General features: G+C 36.0%; 5 protein-coding genes across 7 annotated transcripts; 3 read left to right on the forward strand and 2 right to left on the reverse strand.

Moving 5' to 3' along the window:
- Window positions 1-2,406: 2,406 nt before the first annotated feature.
- Window positions 2,407-5,339, forward strand: LOC114753154 (uncharacterized). Of its 3 annotated transcripts, none has more exons than XM_028941823.1 (4): window positions 2,407-2,917; window positions 3,254-3,323; window positions 3,648-3,725; window positions 5,077-5,339. In XM_028941823.1, the coding sequence occupies exons 1-3, from the start codon at window positions 2,588-2,590 to the stop codon at window positions 3,698-3,700; spliced, it is 453 nt and encodes a 150-aa protein (XP_028797656.1). In that variant the 5' UTR covers window positions 2,407-2,587; the 3' UTR covers window positions 3,701-3,725; window positions 5,077-5,339. The 3 variants fall into 3 exon arrangements, with proteins under 3 accessions (XP_028797656.1, XP_028797654.1, XP_028797655.1); XM_028941822.1 differs by having other exon boundaries at window positions 2,408-2,917; window positions 3,648-3,721; XM_028941821.1 differs by having other exon boundaries at window positions 3,648-5,339.
- A 1,138-nt stretch (window positions 5,340-6,477) lies between these two features.
- LOC114753155 (protein SODIUM POTASSIUM ROOT DEFECTIVE 1-like) lies at window positions 6,478-7,200 on the forward strand. Its single transcript, XM_028941824.1, has 3 exons — window positions 6,478-6,603; window positions 6,709-6,784; window positions 6,864-7,200. The coding sequence occupies exons 1-3, from the start codon at window positions 6,595-6,597 to the stop codon at window positions 7,001-7,003; spliced, it is 225 nt and encodes a 74-aa protein (XP_028797657.1). The 5' UTR covers window positions 6,478-6,594; the 3' UTR covers window positions 7,004-7,200.
- A 1,101-nt stretch (window positions 7,201-8,301) lies between these two features.
- LOC114753153 (arogenate dehydrogenase 1, chloroplastic-like) lies at window positions 8,302-10,607 on the forward strand. The gene is made up of 7 exons (XM_028941819.1): window positions 8,302-8,511; window positions 8,590-8,758; window positions 8,848-9,003; window positions 9,096-9,178; window positions 9,270-9,339; window positions 10,060-10,134; window positions 10,250-10,607. The coding sequence occupies exons 1-7, from the start codon at window positions 8,336-8,338 to the stop codon at window positions 10,334-10,336; spliced, it is 816 nt and encodes a 271-aa protein (XP_028797652.1). The 5' UTR covers window positions 8,302-8,335; the 3' UTR covers window positions 10,337-10,607.
- Window positions 10,608-11,019: 412 nt separating this feature from the next.
- LOC114753151 (protein RETICULATA-RELATED 5, chloroplastic-like) lies at window positions 11,020-17,269 on the reverse strand. Its single transcript, XM_028941817.1, has 7 exons — window positions 16,455-17,269; window positions 15,420-15,549; window positions 14,292-14,813; window positions 13,673-13,780; window positions 13,018-13,566; window positions 12,311-12,424; window positions 11,020-11,537 (listed from the first exon to the last, which is right to left on the reverse strand). The coding sequence occupies exons 1-7, from the start codon at window positions 17,192-17,194 to the stop codon at window positions 11,391-11,393; spliced, it is 2,310 nt and encodes a 769-aa protein (XP_028797650.1). The 5' UTR covers window positions 17,195-17,269; the 3' UTR covers window positions 11,020-11,390.
- Window positions 17,270-19,831: 2,562 nt separating this feature from the next.
- LOC114753144 (biotin carboxyl carrier protein of acetyl-CoA carboxylase, chloroplastic-like) lies at window positions 19,832-25,254 on the reverse strand. Its single transcript, XM_028941809.1, has 9 exons — window positions 25,037-25,254; window positions 23,745-23,951; window positions 23,511-23,584; window positions 23,047-23,100; window positions 22,184-22,444; window positions 22,022-22,084; window positions 21,476-21,544; window positions 21,348-21,393; window positions 19,832-20,225 (listed from the first exon to the last, which is right to left on the reverse strand). Exons 1-9 carry the CDS (start codon window positions 25,068-25,070, stop codon window positions 20,164-20,166), a joined length of 870 nt encoding a protein of 289 aa, XP_028797642.1. The 5' UTR covers window positions 25,071-25,254; the 3' UTR covers window positions 19,832-20,163.
- Window positions 25,255-25,485: the final 231 nt, after the last annotated feature.

The raw sequence follows: 25,485 nt of genomic DNA on the forward strand, positions 1-25,485 counted from the left end.
ATTGGTTTATTAAGGAAGTTGTAATGGACTAATAGTCCGCATTTTTAATTGCCACCAATGTAATAGTCTACTGTATCAATGCTTTCCCAACTCAAAATTTCTGACTCGTTGTGTCTTCACTGAGGCGTTGACATGATTTATGAATTATGAATATATATATATCCATTTTAGGTAATATATTAGTTATTATAGATTGGCTTCAATTTTAGTTAAATGCCTTATTATATAATACTACCTCTGGTCCTTAATATAAGACCCTATTTGACTTTTATTTTGGTATTAAATATAAGACCTTAATCCACTTTATCTCTCATATTTATGTATTTTTTTTCAAAGTAGTCCTTCTAACTAGAGCTTATAATCTGGGCCAACCTGCCAATTATGGGTTGACTCGCCAACTTTTGGCGGGCTGGAATTTTTCCAACCCAGCTCGTTAGGTTAACTCGCTAGCCTGCCAAATTTTGTAATTTTTTTTAAAAAATGTTTAAAAATAAAATCTACTCAAATTCCTAAATACTTAAAATAAAACATGCAAATAGAAATTATCATAAATAAAACATGGAATCTAAAGTTTCAAGTTTCAACTTTCAAATATATCAAAATATTAAACATATGATCATGATACATCCTTAATAATTTAACAAACATCTCAAATTAAAAAGGGAGTTTAGGGCTTGGGACTGGGAGTTTGGGAGAACTTGGGACTGGGAGTCTGAGAGAACTACGAAACGCAAGCAAGAGGGGAGTTAGGATAGGAGGTTGATGACTTGAATCACTCGATGGCTGATGCCTGATGCGGCTGCATTTTGACGGATTTTTCAAGCTGAAAATAATAAAAAAAAAACGAGAGAGAGTAGGCCATCGCGATTGGGGAGGCAAAACTGCAGAAGGCTCTGAATGGATTGCTACCGTGTTGGATTGTTGGTTTGGACCGAGAGACTAGAGAGTAGAGACCAAGAGGCAAAGGAAATTTTTTTTTTTTAAAAAAGTTAAACGAGCTGGCCCGCTACAGGTCTGGTCTTCTCAAAACTTTTATTTTAAAACGGTGCCAATTTTTATCAACTCAACTTATTACTTATTGGCTGGTTGGTGGGTTGAACTTACGGGCTCAACTCATATTACTGGCTCTACTTCTAACATAGATAATTCTAGCTAATACATTTGATTAGTAAGGATATTTGAGGAAAAATAATATCTCTTTATAACAAATAACTAACTCAACTTCTTTCCTTAATCTCTTCAAATTAGTTAATTAACTTTTATAATTAGAACCGGAGGTAGTAGCATCAAAATAAAAAGGGAAAATTAATTTGACAGTCCTCATACTTTTATCAGATTTGGAATTAGGTCCCTATAATTTTTTTTTCATTTTATTAGATCCTTATTCTTTGCTCAGTTAGTAACGCAAGTCCTTCCGTTATGATTATCGTTACTTTAAGGTGACAACACTGACACGGCATTGTTCAACATCTTTATTATTATTATTATTATTTTTTAACCGGAGCACTGTTCAACATCTGACTAGCATCATCTTCTTCATTTCACCTGGAACACGTACGCCTTCATCTTTTCTCTCCCCTGCCTCCACTCAGTTCTCTTCCAAACTAACATCATCATCTCTCTCACACACTTCATATTATCTCTCTCCCTACCACTACCGTTACGTTATCTTTATCCCTTCTTGTAAAAGTTTCACTCCATGTTTCAAAATCATCAGATTCTCTCTCTATTTGTTAATGTATTTTTTTGGGCCAGAGAGTAGTAGAACCTCTTCCATATTTCACTATTGGACTTAATCATCTATTCAAATGGGCTAGTTTTTCAGGAAAAAAAAATTTAAGGATGAAGACGATGAATCTGAAGAGTCTCACGACATCGTGGTCCTCTTCTTAGTCAGCTATCATCACCCAGATCCGCATCGCCGTCTGAGAAGGGATTTGAAACAGGATGAAGCTTCTGGTGGTGGGGAGAGAGAGTGCATGAAGTGAGAGAGAAGATGATGGTGTTGGTTTGGAAGAAAACTGAATGAAGCTTTTTGCTCTAAAAAGAAAACCAAGTGGAGGATGAGAGAAGGTGTTGCAGGTGAGGTAAGAAAGATGGTGCTTAGTCATGCCACATCACCACTGTTAACTTAAGGTAATGGCAATTATAAACAGAAGGACCTTAGTTACTAACTGACCAAATAATAAGGATTTAATAAAATGAAAAAAAACTAGAGGGACCTGATTCCAAATTTCATAGAAGTATAAGGACTGCCAGATTAGTTTTCCCAAATAAAAATATCAAAAACCATTTTTCCAATAGCCTGCTTTATTAAAAATGATAATTCAATTTTTAAAGAAAATTTGATGATATTTTGATGACGATGAGTGTGTTCTTAAAAATCCCTCAAGGTTGCGTTGCCTGCATAGGATTCAAGGACCCTGCATATGCATTGTGGAAATGAAGCCTAGATAATCTTACATTACCATCTGAAGAATTCCAATCAGAATTAGAAATCCAAATGCCGACCGGAAGGTCTTGAGCCAAAACCTTATCCATCGCCGCTCCACAATTGCTCTGGGTTCCTTTACCCCTGTATGGTTTGATGGGAATTTCACACCAATCTTCGGCTAGGCTTCAGGAGTTATCGAGGATTGTCTCGTCCGCCAAAGCCCCTAAGCCCAACAAAGCTCTCCCCACGTCGCCGAATCGAGTTGCGGCCCCGGCAGCTCTCAAATCTCAGGCATCGCAGCTGAAGATGGAAAGCTCCGAAGGGGAGAAGAATCGGGTGCCGCTTGCTCACGTGGTCGCCGATTGCGCCAAGCGGTGGTTCCGGGACACTCTCAAGGAGGCTCAGGCCGGCGACAGCAGTATGCAGCTCCTGGTCGGCCAAATGTACTACTCTGGCTATGGTGTTCCCAGAGACCCTCGAAAGGTCTTTTTTTTTTTTTTAACCTTCATACCATTCTGTGTTTTCTCATTATCTGAATCCCCACAGACGAAGCTGAGATAGTGTATCGGGAAGTCTTTTGGTTTTCTCTTGAACATTGCAGCCAAGAGGATCTTTTTTCTCTGACTATTTGAGAGGAGTGATTGAATTGACTAGCTTGTTTAGAGTTATAAAGTCGTTCAATAGGATTGGGCTATCAATAGGGACATTGCAAGTTTTCTGGCCGGCTTGCTCACATAGTAATGAAGTTCCGTGACTCCGGTGGTGTTCAATGATCTTTGAATTTCTGACAGCTGAATTTGTCATAAACTTGTTCTGAAGGGACATGCTTGGATTAGCAAAGCATCAAGGACTCGAAGTTCAGTATGGAAAGCTAGTGAAAAGCATCCAGGTAATCTCTCACTCTTCTCCTGTCTAACCAAAATATAAGAGTTAGTTGACTAATTTGAGTCGATTAAAAAAATAAGTTAAGTTAGTTATTTGTAATAAATAAGTGTAATCTTTCTTAAAATATCCTTGCTGATCAAAAACTACTTTTAGTATACTTTTAGTACAAGGACTATTTTTGAAAATAATGCATAAATATAAGAGACAAAATAGATCGAGGTCCTACATGTAGGACCAAGATAAAAGTCAAATGAGGTCTTAGACTGAAGGTAGTATATGAATTTTGGCTTCACATGTTGTAGTGACAATTTACTTTGTTTCCGTTTAGGTTATAGAGCAAGTGACTCTGATTCGAATGAAATGGAGAACAAAGATCGATGAAGTTGTCTTCCATCACAGTTTGTAAGTACGGGGCTAGTGATTAGACTATGGAATTTCTTACTGTCATTTTCGGTTAATTCAGATTCGCTTGCTGGAATTGTTGTTATTGGATGTCTTACATTTTAATTATCACCGGCTCTTACTGACTATAGCATCCTCACCATCTTTATAAATATAATCTTGCTTATACTGTTGTTCTTTATAGTGCTGTCTATTATGTTTTGGAAGGTTGTCGTGACATTTATTTTAATTTCAGTGTTATGATAATCTGAGACGGCAAATTGATGATCTAATTTCGGAAGCTCTGAATAATGAGTACCATGCTTCTAAAACTGAGAGTAACTCTTGCATTATGGCTTTCTTATTGTTACAAAAGTGTTATTTATTGACTCTGGAGCTTACCGGATGTTTTTTTTTTTTAAATAAATGTGCTTTCATGACAAATGCGACTGCTTCCGTACTTCAAAGACATTTCTCTTTTGAATGTCAATTTTTGTATTTATTTCATACGAGTCTTCCAAAATAGATGCCAACTTCCTTTTCCGTTGCCAGTCTCCCTCCGCCTGGCCTTCACGACTACTTTATTTGATTTGCGGATTTATTGCCATTAGAAAAGCAGTGTCACATTCAGATCTAAGTATAAAGATTGCAACATAGTTTGAAAAGAAATATCATTCAATCAATGCGTAACTTTGCTCATCTATACATAATTAACATTTTCCAAAATGGGAATTAATGGAGTCCTGGCATTCAGATACAAGTTTGTCTCTTCTTTTCCTTTCCTTTTTTTTTCCCCCCTGGTAGGCACAGATATCTTCCTATTAGAGGCAATTTTTCTTCTTTTCCTTTCTTCTCATGTTTCTTCTTCACTGTTTTGTCTATTTATAGTCACAGTAAAGTTAAGTTAGTTTCTATTTGATTCTTGTGCTCAGAGAAGTTCTAAAATATCTTTATTACATCCCGATTGTATCAACTGTCAAGTGATAGTAATCATAAAATTTCAAACAATGTATTTGGTTACTATTGTCTATTCTTGGGCAAAGTTTTCAAGTCAGATCAGAATGAATATTTTAGTTTAATGATTATAACTTATGAGTGCATTCACGAGGCATTTAACTTTTCTAATGATATTTACTTGATTGCTAGAGCTATCAAACTACGTATATTGCTTGGTAAATTCCTAAGAAGCATGGTTATTGATAATGATATGTACATGAGGCATGACACCATGAAAGTTGATGTGCTGATGGCAATTTGAAGAGCTGCATTGTGTTTGATGCTGGTTTTTAACATATTTAAAGCGTGTCTAGAATGATGCAGGTGTTCTTTCTTTTTTCTGTTTTTTCCCCTGACACAAGGTTCTTCATTTTTTGTAGTGACCTGTTGGGCGTTATTTTCGCATGCTGTCATGTTGTATGATATCCGGCGTGATTTGTAATTTTTCTCTTGAATTCTCTGTCGTACAATTTTCTGTATTTTTACTCCGACTCTCCTATATTGTCACTGCAAATGTAACTGTGGGCTGTAGTTTTAGCTACCTGGTTAGCTCTCATCTTCTCTGAATGAGCCAGTGACTGCCATGATGGCTAATAAGAAAAATAAATATTTATTTATTTATTTATTTTTTTAAATTGAAGAATTCGTTTGCGTGAAGATTTAAAGGTTGCTAGTTATACTCACGACATTTTGCAGGGGCAGAAGTACTGACATGGTTGCCAAAGCGCTTTATGCATATTTGTGAAAGATAATTTCTTTCAAATATATTGATAGATATTTATTTTCAATTTTCGCTATGAAGACAAAACGTTAAACTAAGGTAAGGAGAAGGTTCAGGTTACTTCTTAAGTTATACACCAAACTTGCAGCAATTGCCCTTGTAGGAATCCCAGGAATCTGAACATCTGGTGGATGAAAAATTGGCAAAGGATGAGCTTTGTGGTGAATAGTAATGAATGTGAATAATAAAGGTTGTGAACAGAGTCGTGCACTTTGAGATAAAAAGGTCTGATATGATCAGAACAGATGATTGTGAGAGAAAGTAGGTTTAACGTTGTTCATTCAAACCTGTAATCGGCGCCTTACCTTCTCATTTCTTCTCAATCTGTGTTTTCAGCAGCTCAAAGGTTTCAGTCTTCATAATGATGGGGTTATAATGCTCCGTTTGCCTGGTAAAAAGGAGAGATCTTTTGTCGTCCATTGATAAAAATTACTGGACACTCCCATTGCCTCAAATTTGAGATGAACTGTTGCCTCCGTTATTCAAATGATAAGTGAATAATTGTAAACGTCACCGAGTTTTAACGCATAACATCTTGAAATTTTAATAAATTTTACTTGTTTCCAAGGGCACAAAGGGGCAATTACAATTATATAAGTGATGATATTTGCGTTATGCATTGCTATGCAGATTAATGAAGAGATTTGTATATTTATTTTTGACAGATAGGAGATTTGTTTATAAAGGACAAAGAACCAAACAAATTAACTAAAAATAAATACTTTTATGCTTGTTCCTGTCATTAATATTTAAAGCATCACTTGTTAAAAGTAAATAACCACGTCTAGTTTGAACTAAAATTTGTAGCGACCAGAGTGAGTGAGGAAGAGAATCCACATCATATCAATACATCGCATCATGCTTCCCTGCCAAATGCCAACCCTAAACGAGTGAGTGGAAGCCACTCACTTCCAACCCAACAAAAAAGGGGAATAATTTGGGCTTGACCTTTATTCCAAGCAAACCAGAAGTTTCCTTTCAGAATCCAATTCCTTCCTCACTACTCATCTCCACTCTTTTGTGTGTGTGTGTATATATATATCATATCTCTTTTCCCCTCTCCCCCCTCCTGTCAACATTATTTGATATCAGTTTCCGACCACCATAGTCATTCAGAATGACAAATGTAAGTGCCCATCAATTCTGTGTTTGATAATTGATACGGACGTGTTTCTCCAGAGCCAGATAGAGGAGCTGAAATGAAAGGGTGTGTGTTGTTTTGTGTTTGCAGGTGGTGGAAGTGAGAGTGGGCTTGCACTGTGATGAATGCATAAAGAAGATCCTGAAGGCCATCAAGAAGATCGAAGGTAGGTACTTAAGAAATTGAAGTGATTAATTTATGGGTGTGATCTATGAAATCAAAATTAAGCAGTGTGAATGTCGCAGAGATCGAAACGTATAACGTGGACACAGAGCTGAAGAAGGTGATCGTCACCGGCAACGTTACGACGGAGCAAGTCATCAGAGCTCTTCAGAAGATTCGCAAGAATGCTACCCCCTGGCACCAACCTCAGCCCAACTCCTGAATCTCTCTCTATTCTCTCTTCATTCTACAGACTACATGTATACATATGCAAGCTATGAGATTTTCAGATTGTAGGAGGTGACTACTTAATTTTTGGAGGCTTATATACCTTCGCCTCAGTTTTGTAGCCCCTGAGCTTTATCTGCGTATTATCGATACTCATTTAAGTTTTTGACTCAAAATTTTGACTATTTGTCTCGTTCGTTAGAGTTTGTATGGTTTCTCGTTTTGGTTATTTCTGCGACATGTCTTTATGTTAGTTCCCCTGGGATAGTTGATGAAAAATAACACAAATATTTAAAGTGATTCGATCTTTTAAATGAGGTAACATAAGCAATCATCCTATATCTTGATCACTATAGAGTATAGATTCTTGAATAGGAAAATCGCAAATAAGATTCTCACACAATTTTGAATGGGAAAACAAAATAATTCTAAACAGCTTTTTTATTTAAAATAGAAAGAAAGAAAGAAACTTGTTAGAAATTATCCCCCCAAACAAGTTGGGCTGTCAATATATTGACCCGGTCCAATCTTATGATTGTACTCAGCCCAGCTCATCGGCTGGGTCAACTTCCGGTTGACAAAATTATGTTACCTTATCAAACAGCAATGTGCATTGATCCAACAGGAATAATTAGTCTTTCCTCTTTGACTTTTTTTTTTCCTACAAAAAAAAAGGAGTTCTTGAAATATATCCTAATATTAAAAGAAAGGATCTAATTTTCAAATTTCAACATAAAAATATTACTACCTCCGGTCCTTAATATAAGACTCTGTTTGACTTTTATTTTGATCCTAAATATAAGATCCCAATCCATTTTATCTCTCATATTTATATATTTTTTTCCAAAGTAACCCTTCTAATAAGAGTTCTAGTTAGTACACTTGATTAGCAAGAATATTTTAGTAAAGACAACACATATTTGTGATAAATAACTAACTCAACTTACTTCCTTAATCTCCTCAAATTAGTCAACTGACTCTTATAATTAAGACCGAAGGTAGTATTATATATTATGGATGATATTCTAATACGCATCGGCGTGATGAGAGCTTATGAAAATGAAGAACAAAGATGAAAATGGAACAGAATAAATTGTGTTTGTTATAAAATAGAAAAAAGAACAAGAATATATTCCCATTTATTTTATTTGATATGATGAAAATAATTAAGAAATGAAAGAAGGGAAAAGACTAAAATAACCCTTATGCGAAACATGAAGGGCACTCGTCCCTTCCTAGCTCCTTCCTCGAGTAGTTAACCCCCATCCCATCGGCTGCGGTAGGCCGTAAAAGCCCCTTCTGAGGTCCAAAAGCTTCTCAGAATCTCATGTCAAGTTCAGCGTTGTCGTCATCTTCCACAAGCATGAAGATTGGGTTTGTGGGATTTGGCCGCTTCGCGCAATTTCTGGCGAAGACATTTGTCAGACAAGGGCACACTCTTCATGCTACTTCTCGCTCTGATTATTCCACCCTCTGTTCCCAATTAGGGATTCAATTCTATAGGTTTTTGCATCATATATATAACCAAACCCTCCCTCCCCCTCTAATTATCGTTTTCATTCACTAGTATCTTTCTTGCAGGGAAGTGACCACATTCCTTGACGCCGACAACGACGTCGTACTCATCAGCACATCCATTCTTTCCCTACCAGAGGTTCTCAGATCCATGCCACTTGATCGACTCAAAAAACCTGTACTCTTTGTTGATGTACTTTCAGTCAAAGAGTTTCCAAGAGAAGTTCTACTACAGGTATACCAGACAGGCATTGCTTCGTATCAGTGATTTCATTTAACTTCATTTGATTTCTTCGATGCAATCTTTGTATTTCTGGCCGTAAGGTTTTGCCGGAGGAATCGGATATTCTCTGCACGCACCCAATGTTTGGACCAGTTAGTGGCAATGATGGGTGGAGAGATCTAAATTTCATGTACGAAAAAGTTCGAATCAGAAATGAAGATATCTGCTCCAATTTCCTCAAAATCTTTGAAAGTGAAGTAGGTTTCATAGCTTATGGAGTCATTGATGAATGTTTCACCATTATCCAAGGTGGGTTAGGGGATATTTTACAGTAATTTGTGTTATCCAGGGTTGCAGAATGCTGGAAATGACCTGTGAGGAACATGATCGATTAGCTGCCAAGAGTCAATTCATCACACATGCCATAGGCAGGTATGGAGCTTTCTACACATTATCTAGCATGAACAAGTGGCATAAAATGCTCAACAGAGATAGATACATCTTTTGACTTCTCGTTGTGTAGGGCACTGGGAGAGATGGAAATCACGTCCACACCTATCGACACCAAGGGCTTTCAGACACTTGTTCAAGTGGTACGCCATATATTTGCTCAATTATTCACATTCCCCATTCTTCTAACTCAAGTTTTCCTCTATTCTGTCCAATTTTAGCCACAATAATTAATTTAGGGAGAATTAAGATAATATTCCACGCAAGAAAAAAAAAATATAAAACAAGTCCTAAAGTTGTTATTTTGAATTTGTTATTACAAGTTGTTCAAGTTGTTATTGGACCTTTTGGTAATTATTTCTCTTACACAGGACTTGATTGTAATTCTCCCATTAATTTAATAATGGGAAAACCATATTGGAGGTACCTATACTTTTTTTCAATTTTCAATTTGGTACCTATGTGTTTTTTGTTCTTAACTAAATCTTTATTTTTCCTCTATTAACATCATTAATCCTTATGTAGAGACTAAAAATATCAATAGAACAAAGTTATAAGAGCTAATGTTGCTAAAAAGATAAAATTAAATGTTTAATTAAAAAGGAAAAAACACATAGATACCAAATTAAAAATTGAGAGAAAATATAGGTACCTTCAATATGGTTTTCCCTTTAATAATTTAATAGAGTTATATATTTTACTGTCCCAGAGTGCTTCTTTACTTCTTTAGTTTTCGTACCTGATTTTCTTTTCTGCGGCATGAGTTAATCTCTCAAAATATTTAGTCAATAAAAAATAATCATTCGATTAGGTGTATCATATTTGTCTCGTACGCTAATTGATGTATCATGACGTAATTGCAGAAGGACACCGTAATGAGTAGTAGTCTTGACCTCTTCAGCGGATTGTTCATGCATAACAGATTTGCCAGACAAGAGGTAATCAAACTGCTTGCCAATTTCTTATTTCCAAATATTTAGTATTAAAAAAATTATTCACTCTTTAAAATCACTGAACCAGGGAACTAACCATTGGCTTATGACCAATATGCAGCTGGATAACCTTGAAAATGCCTTGCACAAAGTCAAGGAGATGCTGATTCAAAAGACGAATGAGGAGCAAGAGAAGACTGAATGTTGATGCTTTGCATTGTTGACGATTAAGCAGCATTCCTGAGCGATGTATCATCTTTTTCAATTTCTTTCCCATCCTATGCCCTACATCAGTCTAAATCTTTCATATTTCTTTATAATAAATTTCTCGTAGGGCTTGGAGAGATAGGGAAAACTTCTTACACACTTGTTTTTATGTTGCATTATTTCCGAACTCTACAAGATGTTTACCATCAAGATTTGTAAAAGTTCCTTGTACTATAAAATTGATCTTATTTCTTTGTTTTTTTGGGGGCAAATTAAGCTTCTGCACAAGGCTGAACAAACAATGGGGCAGCTTTTGAATAAAACTCAAATGGCCGCAGGCGAGTTTCAATAATAACCATCAATCACTTGTTACCATTCCAGGAAGCCCACAGACTGCAGCATGTACTCAGTAAACTCAGATTGTTCATCCTTGCGAGAAATGCTATCTGAGCATCACTAAAAGTATGTACTACCCTGGAGGAAGGTGCACTGCTCCATAATCCTGGATAAAGACGTTAAAATGTAGACTGGACAATCCAACGTCGCTCCTGGTCACGTAGTTTTGTTGGCTAAGAAAATAAGATTTTATCAAGAGGCGTCACTGGAATTCAACAACATCGTTTCGAGACATTTTTTTTTTTGGTTCACATGACTTGCAACAATAATGTTTGCTGCTATACTCACTGAACTGGGAGAATCATATAAAATGGTATACAATTGAGTAGTGAAAGGAATATGTGTTCGTCATAGAGATATAAATAAACATGAAATGAAGAAATCCTATTCGGTTATGTCTACTGTACAAAAAGTAAACTTAATACGATCCTTTATGTTTTTTGCTACCAGGTTTTCCAATAAAATTATAACATCTATGATTTAAAAAAAAAAAAAAAAGAAATCAGTAAAGCTGAACATAAAAACAACCTTGTCCTGTTATTATGGGAACACCACACACTTATTATCTTGAGGAACCTGATAACAAAATATAAAGAATCGTATATAAGTTTCTCCTTAGTAGCACAAGCTACTGAAAATGAGGCAGGAGTATTGTCACCTCATTTGCTTTGGATATCGTCAACACCGGCTTCTTCTGTTTCGTTGCACACAACTGCAGCTTGGTTAGGAGAATCTGGTATTTGTAGAGAGGATGATTCGGTCTTTTTAACTTGCAGTCCAGTAGACCGGGCAAGGTCAATCCATTGCTGCAGCAATTTGAGAGGGGAAAAATGGTAAAAATTAGTTTTTCTAATATATGGATGCTCAGTACAAATGAAATTCGATGATAAGCTGTAATATTATAGAGTACTGATTTGTGGTTGAGGTGGTTTCCAGAGAATAAATGCACAAAAGAATTCATCCACCATCCTAGAGCGGCCCAAAGCTTTTGTTTTTTTTCCCCTTCCAACTCCACAGAACTTTAATCATGCTAAATAAAGTCTTCCACCACCAAGACATGATTATACTAAATCATTTTACCTTACAGAATATTTATTACTATGAACATTACGATAAGAAATGGCCCACAAATGGAGTAAAAGATACTCTCCCGGTTTTTAATGTAAGACTTAATTGTAAAGTTGGTCTTGGTCTTGAATATAAGACTTATTTTTTATATTTATTAATTTTTTCCAAATCACTCTTATTGATACTCCCTCAGCCATAATTTAGTAGGAGAAAGAGGGAAGATATTAAGGAAAATTATTAAGATATTTTAGAAAAAAATATGTCATATTTATTATAATTAATTAACTTACCTAACTTCTTTAATTTAATCATATTAGTTAAATAGATCTTACATTAAGGAGCGGAAAAGTATTTCCAAATCACTGGCTGAATGTTTAACCGAGGAAAAAGAACTGGCCTTCTGAAGATGGAATTGTGGGCAAGTTGGCATAATGCAAGCAAAAGCACAGAAGCATACAATAGAAAGTAGAAAAAAGGGAGGGGGAAAAAAAAATAAAAAAAGAATACTGACCTGAGTTCCCAAATAGGAATTGATTGTCCGAGCAACAAAAGATATTATATTAAGAAGAAGTGTTTGGGATGAAAACTGCTCAGAAAGCCGGTGCTCCACAACTCCAGCGATAATCTGCAAAACAATTTGTTCCCATTTCAGTATCCAACACCGGAAGACAATCACAGATCTTAACTTCCTTCAAGAATGCAAATAAAATGGAACAGCCTAGCTAGTTAGCTGCAATTACTATCAAGGAAAATATTTTCAAAACATTAGCCAGTCAACGCAAGAAGTACAACGGAGAAGAATAAATCATTAGAAACGTGGTTATCTTTGAACTAGTCTTTAACCAGAACTTTTTTAATGGTCTTCACTTCCCTAGATTTCAAGTCGGAGGTAGGTGGTTATCCCATATTTACAAGTTTGATAACCGACAATATATATATGAATTAAATATTTTGGAAAAAAAAAAGCCTCTCAATAGTTTTTAGAAGTCTTAACACAGCACAATACACTGAAAACCTCAAACTCTTCCTTAACCTCAAACACCGGAAAGAAACAGCTTTCCACATTAGAAAAGCAAAAACCAATAACATGGCAGTATAAGATGGCATTTGCCACAGAACAAGTAGGTCTGATTTTTCTTGAACTCTTCTATAAAACATTGGCTACAGTCAAAATATTATAATTTGTACAAAGTCCGTTAGGGTTATCACTATCCATACCTGATAACGAAGATTTGCAGATATTCCAAGAAAAGACGCATACACAACTGCTGTTTTGAGTATCGGTGATCTTATAATCCGTTGATTAGAAACAACTGCTGGATTAAAGAATCTACGAATTGCAAACAATGCATTTGACGAAGCCACAGTTCCTATACTTGAGATAAACCCAACACTAGCAAGTTTTAAGCCACCAAATAAAACAGATGCAACTCTATGATTGAGATCCCAGTTAGTCCCCACAGGACTTTTCTGAAATGCATTGTCTGGGATGGAGCCCAGAAGACCTCTCAAAGCATCAATGTTGTCAGGTGCATTCATTTCATCAGCATAAGAAAGGAATGACAAAGTCGGGGCAGGAAGCCACACTGTGAAGAAATCAACAACTGAGCCCCTGACTGCGTCTGTTATAACATAGTCAAGCTCTTCAAAAAAATTTTCCTTCCGCTTCTCATACTGTGCTATTAGTGTAGTTGTTATTGATATGGCTTCCTCTATGGCTAATCTATTCAAGAATCTGGGATCTGCCAATAATCGTTCCCTAAATCCCTGCATCCAGGACAGCCGGATAGAGATGTAGGAATATGAGTAATCACAATGATAAAATAGTCTCATGATTAAAATCAAAGCATTCTGATTTTAAATCTGAAAATACCTGGAATCGATGAGTGAGTTCTGAAATCAGTGGATACTGCTCTAGATCAAAAAAGTTCTGCAACACCTCAGGTGATACCAAACCAAGATCAATGCCCTTTTGAAGATCCTGAAAATACATGGCAAATTTATCGATTATATATACAGGATAAGGGAACAGTTATATACTATGCTATCTAAATATGATGTTATAAAGGCGAAAGCAGGTTCCAGAAGAACAAGAACTAAACCCACTCCAATTATCTGATGATGATAGCACAAACAATTCACACTCGGTCACACTTGCGACTACGTACTCATACTCCCTAATCCCTAATCCAAGTTATAGAACAGAAAATTCTAGAGATATCAGCAATGGATTTTTTTAGCCACAATTTTGGGCATAATTTTTTTAATTTCTTCGAGGCTTATAAATGATTGCAGAAAGCTATGGCATATGGTAGACAGAAAATACAAGAAGTACTGATCTGTAACACCTAATAATTTTCAGAATGTTTTGAGTTCTTATCCTTGTGATACACACAACAGAAGACAAAGGGTTAAAGATGAGGGGTGCGAAGAAAAAGGACAAGTCAGATGAACAAAAGTGGATGTACAAATTAATAAATTCAATAGCCAACCTGTGGAAGGGCATCCCTCTTCCGACCAGCTGCATTCATAATCCGTGCAACCTCAGCACGATCAAAGCAGTTTCTACTACATGGTCTGGCAGCAGAATACCACAAGAAATCAGCAATGGGTACTTCTCCCTCTCTTCGAATGAGTTGCCTTTCAGGATCAAGTAATATGACAACTTGATTTTTCTTCTGCATTTTCCTTGAAATTCTCGCTGGCACTCCAGTTCCTCTTGATCCATAAGTAATGTGGCTTGCACCAGTCACAACCACTAACATACCACCAGCTCCTTCCTCCTGAACATTTTGTAAGATGATCCGGGACATGGTGTAATCTTCAACTACTCTTGCCTGTGCAGATAGATATGAGAAAGGTATAGATGGATTTGGAGTAGTCACATCTCCTGGTGATCTGCGCGAGATTGAAGTAAAGCCTGATATGAAGCCTGAACCAGCTGGAGGAACATAAAGTTTACGATCAGCCCTTGAAAGCCCACGAACTCCTTCTGCTTGCACGGTCCTTAAGACCTGTTGATCAAGACAGTTACCATGCCATCAACCATTGTTATGATAGTTAACGCACGTTATGAGCACTTAACTAGTCATATTTTTATCTTATGCAAGACAGAAACTTTAATGACTGTGAAACAAGAATAGTATTTTTTATATCTGATTTAAAATTTAACTACATAGCTCCCAATTACGTGTACTTATGGAATTTGACACATGGGAGATGCCCTTTGATGCACCAAACATTTACATCTGTTATAAGCTTAACAGATTATGATGCCTTCCTGTTTTCTCCCTCAGCTGTTCTCCTTTCTACCAAACCTTCTATACATCTCTATCAATTTTTAAGAGTGAAGATATGCATCAAAAGCTTTTATCATTCATAAATACATGATAATAGCACAATGCATATATAGAAAGCTATTGGCCCATTGCAAGAAGCAAATCGTACGTTGTTATCTACCCATGCGGCTCTACGCCAAACAATAGATGATTGCCTTATATAGACATACACACCACAACCTTGGTATTTTTTTCACTAACTTCCAGTATGCTCTCCACCAGACATGTCATAGCCAAACATATTAAGGATCTGCATTAGCTTGGATGAAAACAGAAGCATACCTCTGGTGGGGTGCCACAAGCAACGAGACGAATTTCATTATCACGACAGTAGCTAAAAAGAGGTTCATACTCCTGCCACCTTTGAGGTGGCCAATGTAATGTATAAGACTTTAAGGTTTCTCCATCTATCCTGCCATGAAATCCAGGATGTAATAATGCAGGCTTGTGAGAAATATTTTAACTAAGATAAATGAGAGATTGGCCAGAAAAGAAGCTTAAAAATTAGGGAGCGAGGGGAAAAAGAGGGATAGATTCGGCAGTGTATATCTTTAACAACCTAAGATTCTGTAACAGGCGTGAAAGAAATAGACGTTGTCAGCAGTATACATACATTTATACATTAAAATTTCCATTCACATAAAATGGATACAGAAACTTCACTTATTACTGTTAAAATATTGGTTCCTAAGGATCAGACCTTTTGCACACTTAAAATGAGCACTGGAAAAGAGTAAATAGCAGCACTTCAGCCATTTTCATGTCCCATACATCACAGCACTTTAGATGGGTAAGTCATCACATGGGAACATATAGAGAGGGCTACACTATGCATGATACCACTTGACGGATCGACTTCAAGTCTACAAGTGCAATGAGTACACAAGAGAACAGTACCTACAGTTTTCTTCCTCCTATTTGATATAAATAAATGATGCTGATACTTATTCCACTTCTCAGGTTGATGGCTGAGGTCACGGAGAGAAAGGAAAACTCAACCATCTAGAATCTTACCCTGAGCAAATGATTTGACTGTAGGTGGCAAAACAAATTCATGTAAGAGAGCAAGAGACAAAGACCGCGAATTGGTGAATTTTATAAACTAAGTCTTGTGTATCCAAATGCCAAAATTAATCAGATAAATATAATATCACACCAGCCAACTAATTTTCAATCAGAGTATGCTGTAGATTCCACAAGTAGATTATAATTTTCTGAGTCTTCAGTTAACATGGAAAGGCATTGCATGACAAATGGACAGGTATAACCATATATAAGAAGAATAAATTCTTTTCCTTCTGAAAGAAAAGGGCATACTTTTTATCGATATATTGATCGAGCTTCTCCTGCAGATTAGATGGAAATGCTTCAAGGGCCAAAGATAATCGTTTCTCGCTTCCGATACATCGTCTGTGCATATTCTTCAACATTTCAAGCTCCAATTCCCTATCGTCTCGAATGGGAACCTGTTCCGCTTCCCCCAAATACACAACTCGAGCACTCATCAACTTCTCCCACACTTTCCATTTATCTTTCCCAATCGCCAATGGTTCTCCGATAACCGTCGCATCGTAAATCCTCGATGTTATCACATCCTCTTCTTCCTTCTTTTTCTCCTCCTCAGGCTCAGAAACCGGCAAATCCCCTTTAGCTTTCACCTCCGTCGGCGACGGCGTCGCATTGACAGCCACTTTATCCTCGGCCCTCGTTGTCGCCGCAAGAAGAAACGACGCCCCCATGGCAAGAACTGGCGCGGCCAACACTTGTCGCCTGGTGCTTCTAGCTCCATCCGATGACTCCAAAATTTCAGTTAAAATTTCCCTTCTAGTATCACAGTCAGAGTCATCAGATTGACTAGCCTTGATACAAGAGGGACGGGCAGATAAACCGACCATACGCCGGCGTTTAGGGGTCCAAAGTCTCCGGGAAGCATGGTTACCGGCGTCGAACAGCGGCGGCAAAAATTTGCCCGGTGGAGCAGAAGACGCGCTGCCACGCCTAAAAGTGGTTATACGTGGCGGTCCGCTGCCACAAGCAGCGTGAGTCTGGGACCTCATGGTCCTTCGTAGGCTTACTGCGTCCCCTTACCCGCCACGGCCATATTGTTTGGATGAGACAGAAAGAGCCATTCGTTAATTTCGGGCATCAGGGGTCGGTATTAGATTCGAGCTATAAAATCCAGGTGTAAAATCGAGAGACACGAAAAATAAAATAATATTTTTTGTGCTGAATAAAACCGGATAAACCTTGGTCACAAGTTCTTATTGATAAATTTTCGACAAGTATATTCTTTCAACTTGACGTGGAGTTGGTCCTTTCAGAATTTTTCTCATATATATGATCTTTTTAATTGTGTAAATAGGTACATTTTTTGTTAAATAAGTTGATAATTAAGTTTGATGACAAAATAAGGAGATTACTCCATTCAAAAGTTAATGAAGAAGGTTTTTTGTATTTTTCAGTTTCATTGATTTCTTTTTGCAACACTTTCGTGTCATTTTTTTACAGTTCGGTGATTTTAAAAAAAAAAGTTTCTACAGCTAAATAAATAATAAAAAGAGAAAATGACAAATAAAGACCCCAATATGTGAAATTATGATTTGAGACTCTTAATTTGAAAAATAATAAATAAAGACCCGGTTATATATTGCAAATATGAAGTTTTTGTGAAATATCTAAAATACCTTTTAGTTAAATGACAAGTTCACTTTAACGAATGACAATTTCAGTAGACCAAATCACAATTTAATTGAGAGGTATTTCAGTCATTTCATTAAGATTTTATATTTACACTATGAGACATTTGCTATTTTTCAAATTTAGAGTCTCAAATCATAATTTCACATATTATGAGTTTTTATTTGCCATTTTTTCTAATAAAAAGGCAAAATATTTGAGAAAAATAATATTATATTTTTACGGATAATATTCTCTTAATTTCTTTGTCAAGTAATTATCATAAGCCTCATATTTGGAGCTCTGGACATTCGGGTGTATACGTGGATCTTCCGTTTTGGAAGTTTCTTATGACTTGCGTTGGCGCCTACTTCTCAGATAAACCTATCCGAGTCAGGTGTGAGTCAGGCTCCATTGGCTTTTGTCTGGGAGCGGGTCTCAATACTTGGTCCGTTTGAATTAGCCATTAAAAAAAAAATTATTTTTAATATGATTTTTAGAAAAATAAAATTGGGTAAAAATTAGATTAGATAATGTGATTTATATTTATATTGGATTTTATAAAAATTAGTTTTTAAGGTAAAAAAAATTGTTTAGATTAGGATTAAATAAGTAATTTTAGTTTGTAGAATGACCAAAATAGATATGATTTTTATTAAATAATAAAAAATGATTAAAAATATAAATTTACAAAATATAATAATTTTAAATTATTATAATAGCAAAAATTTATATTTAATGAAGAAAATATATTTAAATTAGAAATCATAATAATGTAAAAAATTTTGAACCAAATAATATTACATAATTAATTGGATAATATACTCTATGTAATTTATGTAAACATAAAATAAAAAATATTATAAAAATGTTAAAAATTATTTTTACTTAAAAGAATATTAAAAATAAATAACTAAAAGCTGATTGGAAAACACAAAGAATATACAAAGAGAAACATAACAACATCATAAACATAAGGGTAGAAATATCTTTTAATTTTAAAAAACTGTTTTTCCATAAGTCATAAACAAGTTTCAAGTGCTTTTACGAGGGTATTTGAATAGAAACCAAACTATGGTTTCAGAAGTGCTTTTATGATTTACGAAGTAAATATGTGGAGGAATTTGTCTCGTTTTGCAGAAAAGTGCTTCTGAAACCATGGTTTGGAGGTTGCCAAACACTCTCACAACGTGTTTAAAAAAAGAAACTTTTGGCTTATAAATCATATTAGCTAAAAACTATGACAAACAGTTTTTAAATTTACAAATTGACTTATCACATTGTAAGTTACTTTTCTCCCCACCTTACCAAATATGTTGATTGTTTAGTTATGGGCCAAACCATAGTCTTTTCCGTCTGGTGGCGAATCTAGTCCTAAATATAAAATCATAACTCACTTTGTCTCTCATATTTATTTATTTCCTTTAAAACAATCCTTATAATAGTTACATATGTTAAAAGATTCATCACATGATGGTTCTAACAAATATACATGATTTAAAAAAGTATTTTAAGAAAAACAACGTTTATTTATTACAAATAACTAATTTAACTAATTTTTTAATCTACTTAAATTAATTAATTAGCTCTTATAAGAATTAAAGGTAGTAATAAATCTCATTGGACTTGCAGGCAAAAGAAAAATCATTTGACGTGCCACCATCATCTATCTGTTAACCATGCAGCTACAACGAGAAAATTCTCAACCATTTATACCATGCCTGATCTTATTTGTCTTTATTTTTATTTTAATCTTTTAAATTTCAAATTATAAATTTTCGTCTCCCAAATTTCTTTTTTATTTAAAACATTAGCCTTTATAATTCAATAAGATATGAATTATTTTGCTCCTTGAAAGATCAAAACCTATGATTTAAAACTTAAGCAACCAAAATCAAAATTAGGGCAAACTTAAAAAGACCACAGATTATATCATATTAACCCATAATATTTAAGCCATAAGAACTCAATCAGGCAAACAGATAATAAATACATGCAAGATACTCATATACAGATGATGAGGAAAGAAACAGTAATGAGTTTAAATGTAACATCACATGCTAAATGGAAAGAAGATAGATTTCAGCGGTACAAAACAAATCATTTACTCAGTTACATAATAATAATAGGGTAAATATGGAATATTTATTATCTGGTTACACAGTGGCCTTCGCGGAAGCACTCATCCCCTGGTAAAGGGACAATCTATATCTTAATTATAATAGATATTATCGCCAATAATTATATAAATAAAAAAAAGGACTTCAAAGTAAACTCCCCATCTCAAAGCCCGGCAACAAATCAGTACCGACTACCGAGTGACAATTGTCAACAACAGGAAAATGCGACCTCACTTGATGTCATGGAACGAAGGAAGGATGGCAACAAGAGGGTCTCCATAGCCAACGGCCTCTGCAAATCATAATTCAAAACGGTTTTTAATTAAAAATCTATCACAATCATGCATGTCTCTAAACTAATTGGTCAAGTAAAGCAGCTAAACAACAAATGTAGTGTCACTCGTTGGAGTCATCACAAGTTAAAAAGGTCATATTCGTTGAATACAATGTATTGGTAACTGGAAAGTTCCATTAAGGAAAAACGTTGCAGCCCCTAACATCACATGGACTGATCCAGCACAACAGGCTTGACAAAGAGCAACGTACATTGCAAATCGACAGTCCAGAAAGAATCAGAGATCTTAAATGACCGGACGAAATAACAAAGAAATTAAGCCATCAGGAGCTTGTGAAACTTTTCCACACGGTCAATAGTCATTAAAAACTCATGGAAACTTGTATATGCCACGAACAACCATTTTACGGTGAATGGCAAAGAACCGTGCTTAGTCTTCATGCGTATCCTGTGGTTCTCATAATTTCACAAAACACAAATCCGAAAAATGCAAACAACCAGAGGAAAGCTATCAGGCTTTTGGTATGCTGACATTTTAAGCCAGTCGGTGGACTAATGCCAGAGCGCTAATGTCCCCTAAAATAGCCAAAACCGAAGTTTAAATTCCAAACGAATTGACTATTGACCGTTATGCTGTCCATTTTCCTCTATTCTTAGTGTCTGTCTTTTCTTGCAACGAAATATTCCTAACATTACAATTGGAGACTATTAGAGCTCTTACGTGTTTTTTCGAAATATTCTCCAAGTTTCATTACCGTTGACATCCTACTACATTCCCTATTTCGCGTACAAATAAGTGGGTACTGCCGTCATTTTCTTCTTTTTCTAATCACAAGAAGTTTTCAGGAGCTGAGTCTTGGGAGTTTGTCAAGGGCAAGTCCTATGACTCAAAAAGTGCTCATAAAGATACTTACAAATTACCTACTAATTATATTTTCACACTGGCAGCATGACTCAAGTCTATACCCTTATTATTTGGTCAAAAAAAGGTCCATACCCTTACTGGGCGTAGAATTATTACCAATACCAACTAGACACTATTTTTTTCTCTAGTTCCTCATCAGTAGCTCCGTATAATTGAAGACCCATATCAAACAAATCTAGACAGAGACATTATACCTCCATCCTGAAAGAGTATCTTTAAAACTTCTCCAGCCACATCTGACTGCAATATTCAATAATAAAAACAGTCAGCAAAAGCAGAACTTTAGAGGGGGACAGCTATTAAAAATACTAAGGTGGTTTACCTTAACAGGAAGTTCAGTGCCAAACTGATCCAAATACCCAATAACTTGTCCAGCTTTGATTACATCACCCTGCAGATTTTAAAATTGAAAACAGACAATTAAGATTTTAGAGGAAGGCTAGAAGATGTTGACAGTGATTTGCAGGCAGTATGATGAAAGTGAGATCCTTATATGACAAAATCTATTGGGCAGAAAGCATCCATCCAATCATGCCCAGCAAAGAAATGTAGCTCTTCTTATCTATATAGGAATATCAAAAATGAAAACTCAAGCTCATCTCTCGAACATGACTGTTTGCAAAATTTTCTTACTTGTAAGAATAAATCGAAATTAATCACAATTAAACAGCATGCATACACCTAAGTCTTAAGACTAATTGCTTTAGGTAGTATTAATTGATGCAACCTATAAAAGATGGAAATAAAATGCACAAAACCAATAATTGATATGTAAATTTTTATTGAAAGGGATGTTGAATGATCAGAACAAGTTAGTGACATAGAAATGCACTGTCAAGGATGGACAGAGAAAAGCATGCATGTTTACCTCTTTACATATAGGAGGTTGCCTCTTCCCTTTCAATGTTCTACCTCTTTGGAACGAGCCAACCTGAAGGGGGAGAGGTAAGTGACAGCAAACTCCACATGGTTTCAGCTAAAGCGACTGTAAATAAGCAGAGTTCAGTACATATATTACTAGATGACATACCGTAGGAGATGACACAAGAACATATGATTTAGTGCCAGAAGCTTCCAATGCTGCCAGCTTTGATGATTTCTCATGGGGAACATTTATAAATGGATTGGTCTTTTCTGGAGATGATTTTGGTGGTGATGGCGGAGGGGTATCAGGTACTGATTCAACCATGGGTTTAGTTGGAATAGGCGGTGGAGTAGTTGGTGAAATGTTGGACAAAGGAGCTTTTGTTGCTCCAACATTTCGCTTGAGATGCATTTGAAATTCTCCAACCTACCACATTAAAAGTCAAATAACAATTTTGGGTGTTCATCAAGGACAAAGACCCCCCTTAAGCATCAGCAGTTAAGTATAAGACTCAACAAATACACACGGTTAAAGACTTGCTTCTTTTGATGACCCAAGCACATGAAATTCGTGTAGTACGATCGTAGCCAAGTAAATTGCCGCGTCAAATATTACACTGATACTTCTGGTTATTGTCAAATTCAAATTTCCCAAATAAAGGGGGGGGGGGATAAAGTCAGATAAGACATGAGGTCCTGAAACACCAAAATCATTTCTCATCATTTCCTACGCGGTGCCATGCGTGAATCATACTCATCATTTTCATTTCAAAAGAGGGAAAAAAAAGATTTTAAATTTCAAATGAAATTCCTAAATATTCAAAAGCAAGTAGAGAAATACGCACACATGGGGGGGAAAAAACCGTTTACCATATCAATAGCCTGTGTGCAACCTCATGCTCATAAGCATGCACTATATGAAGTGGGATTTTATCATCCTCCTTATCAGAGAACAATTTGCCACCATAAATTTTATAGATGCAGCAAAAAATATAATAGGTCAACAAAAAACATAAGATAGATGGTAACCTTCAATTGCAGCTCAGCAATTTCAGTCTCATCACAGACCTCTAATACCAAATCCTGGTATGCAATGTAGACATGGTTCAAGTCAGGAGAGAGACAAAAAAGAGCACAAAGCATAATAGTATATGGTATGTAGCTATGTCCAGTCATTTTCAAAAAATGCAGTTGAGAAGTTCAACAGAAATTTCACAGCCGTATAACTTAATCTTATAAAATGATGAAAGCAAAATAAGTTAATATTATGTTGGGTCTGCTGGATCATGTTTCAGACTCAGCAGACTTATAGAAGTTTATCAGGTTCTCTTTAGAACATGACTTCCAATAAACAGAAGGGCAAGCCATTAATCAGAGTTTCATTGCATATATGGATGCCAAGAGCCACTAATATATATCAATTATAAACATATATAGATCAACAGATATGAATGTGAAAGTACGGGCATATATAGGGAAAGGTTAGCTTATACCTCGAATCCATTAGGAAAAGTACTTTTCACATGCTTCTTCGCCAATGAGTTTTGTGGACTGCTGTCCAAAGAAGCTGCCAACATCATCACATAATTAGCAGGTACAAACGAATAATATACCACATCTCTACTCTGATATATAATTTCTTGAGGATAAAAGTTTAGACTCACTTAACCAGCAGCTACAAGGAAAAAGGATGCAATGAATTTATTCCAATATAAAAAATAAATAACCATTTGATTTGGCAGGCTGGGTATCTTCAGCTGTATTTGTACATAATACTCGTGTTTGCTTCCGTGTCATTCGAGAACTGATGTGCCTCTTATCATTGTCCAAGCGATGTGTTAGTGCACTCTGAGAGTTCCATCCAACGCTATGCATTGGAACTATGCCTGGCTTCTCAAGATTTGACTGCAATTGCTGCACAGTTCCTATGGAGTCTGAAATCCCAAAAACATTAATCAAGCTCATGATTGCAATAGTTTTCTCTGTGATCTTTTAATTAAAAAGTTATTAGCATGTACAAAGCCTTAATAAATCATGCATGCATACATGTGAGTGCCTAACATATATTCTTTTCTTTTAATAAAAGGATGCAGATTATTAGAAAGAAGATAGACAGAATATATAATATAGAAAAAAGAGTGTCAGTGCAATAAAGCTCTCAATTCATTTCTATACCCATGGGGGGTTAGCTCCCTTTGAGAAGAAAAGGGCATGTCAGGACAAGGTAGCCTTTTTGTTTTTAATTCTTCTCTGCCCGTGCCCCTCTCAAACTCCCAGCTCATTGCCTTTTTGTTTTTATACTTCTCCCTCCATCCCCCTCTCAAACTCCCTACTCATTTTAGGCTCTGTATATCACACCAAGAAGCGACCAGGAGACCAGGCTAAGACGTGTAGTTTCTTTGGGATGAAAAGAAACATTCGTTAAATGCCCAAAAGTTTTCCAACTTTGATACATCCATCCGAGTTTTTATCACTCAAGAAAAGTAAAAGCTAGCTGAACCAGAACCTTAAGCGTAAGTTCAACATGCGATTACCGACTAGAAAACCAAAACTGACTAGCCTTTATTTTGCTAAAAAGAATTGAAATACATAGAGTGAACGAACACAAATATTGCTAAGAAATACTTCCTCTATCGTCACAAAACTAAATCGGAAGGCTTCTTTCTTAGTTTCTCCAAACTAGAATACCAGAACCGATTTAAAGTGCAAGGGAGACTGTGCCTTTGGTTCAATAACTATGTGAAAGAAATCGAATGCTAAAACCGAGAGACAGCGTGCGAAAGAAGTTACGGCTCACCTTAATTCTAAAGAAAGTTCGGATAACATTTCTAGAACTAACAACATATACGATGATTTCGGATTCCTTCCCCATAAAACAAAAACTAAAGAATGTGACACACCAAGCTCAAACCAAGCTATATGACATTACATACAACTATACAGCTAGAACTAGCATTCAGTGTGTGTAAAACATTCATAACAAGCAAGTAAAGAAGAAAATAGGAAAAGAAAGACATACAGCGAACGGATCGGATGGCAGCCGAGGCATCCATGGAACTGAGACGGAATCGAAATTGCAGAGATTATATACGGTAATGACAGGGGGAGTGCAATGATGATACTGACAAGGAGCAAAATTTTTTAGTGAATTAATGTGTGGGTTACTACAGTTGAGGTGAAGGAAGATGGAATAGCATGTTATATCTTGGAAATCTCCGCCTTCTCGCTTGTTTTCTCCGTCCAGAGCTTCCTCCCCCTTGACGCCCACACTAATTCATGGTCTATGATTTCCTACGGGAAGTCGCAGCTTCCTACGATGCATTTCGCCACGTGATGCTAAGTCCCAGCTGATTGGTTGCCATCTTTCTTTACCCCTTTTCGGTTAATTTCCTTTCTCTGTTTTTTTTGGGACCTCAGATTTGATTAATGTGTTTGACTGCCGGCTTAGCGCGGGAAATAGATTATACT

This window comes from Neltuma alba, unplaced genomic scaffold (assembly GCF_004799145.2).
Source record: "Neltuma alba isolate B1F8T4 unplaced genomic scaffold, ASM479914v2 tig00007725_pilon, whole genome shotgun sequence".
NCBI classification, from domain to species: domain Eukaryota; kingdom Viridiplantae; phylum Streptophyta; class Magnoliopsida; order Fabales; family Fabaceae; genus Neltuma; species Neltuma alba.

Bases quoted from the DNA above. Each gene is read 5' to 3' on its own strand.
- LOC114753153 (XM_028941819.1), top strand. From the start codon at position 8,336: ATGTCAAGTTCAGCGTTGTCGTCATCTTCCACAAGCATGAAGATTGGG. The intron at 9,004-9,095 runs GTAGGTTTCATA...TGTGTTATCCAG, and splicing joins TCAAAATCTTTGAAAGTGAA to GGTTGCAGAATGCTGGAAAT. The intron at 10,135-10,249 runs GTAATCAAACTG...ACCAATATGCAG, and splicing joins ACAGATTTGCCAGACAAGAG to CTGGATAACCTTGAAAATGC.
- LOC114753151 (XM_028941817.1), bottom strand. From the start codon at position 17,194: ATGAGGTCCCAGACTCACGCTGCTTGTGGCAGCGGACCGCCACGTATA. The intron at 12,425-13,017 runs GTATGGATAGTG...ATTGTTTTGCAG, and splicing joins CTGCAAATCTTCGTTATCAG to ATTATCGCTGGAGTTGTGGA. The intron at 11,538-12,310 runs GTCAGTATTCTT...AAATTGCTGCAG, and splicing joins ATTCCTATTTGGGAACTCAG to CAATGGATTGACCTTGCCCG.
- LOC114753144 (XM_028941809.1), bottom strand. From the start codon at position 25,070: ATGGATGCCTCGGCTGCCATCCGATCCGTTCGCT. The intron at 23,101-23,510 runs GTATAAGCTAAC...ATTGCATACCAG, and splicing joins CTTTTCCTAATGGATTCGAG to GATTTGGTATTAGAGGTCTG. The intron at 22,085-22,183 runs GTATGTCATCTA...CTCCCCCTTCAG, and splicing joins TTCTTGTGTCATCTCCTACG to GTTGGCTCGTTCCAAAGAGG.
- LOC114753155 (XM_028941824.1), top strand. The intron at 6,785-6,863 runs GTAGGTACTTAA...TGAATGTCGCAG, and splicing joins GGCCATCAAGAAGATCGAAG to AGATCGAAACGTATAACGTG.
- LOC114753154 (XM_028941821.1), top strand. From the start codon at position 2,588: ATGGGAATTTCACACCAATCTTCGGCTAGGCTTCAGGAGTTATCGAGG. The intron at 2,918-3,253 runs GTCTTTTTTTTT...CTTGTTCTGAAG, and splicing joins TTCCCAGAGACCCTCGAAAG to GGACATGCTTGGATTAGCAA. The intron at 3,324-3,647 runs GTAATCTCTCAC...GTTTCCGTTTAG, and splicing joins AGCTAGTGAAAAGCATCCAG to GTTATAGAGCAAGTGACTCT.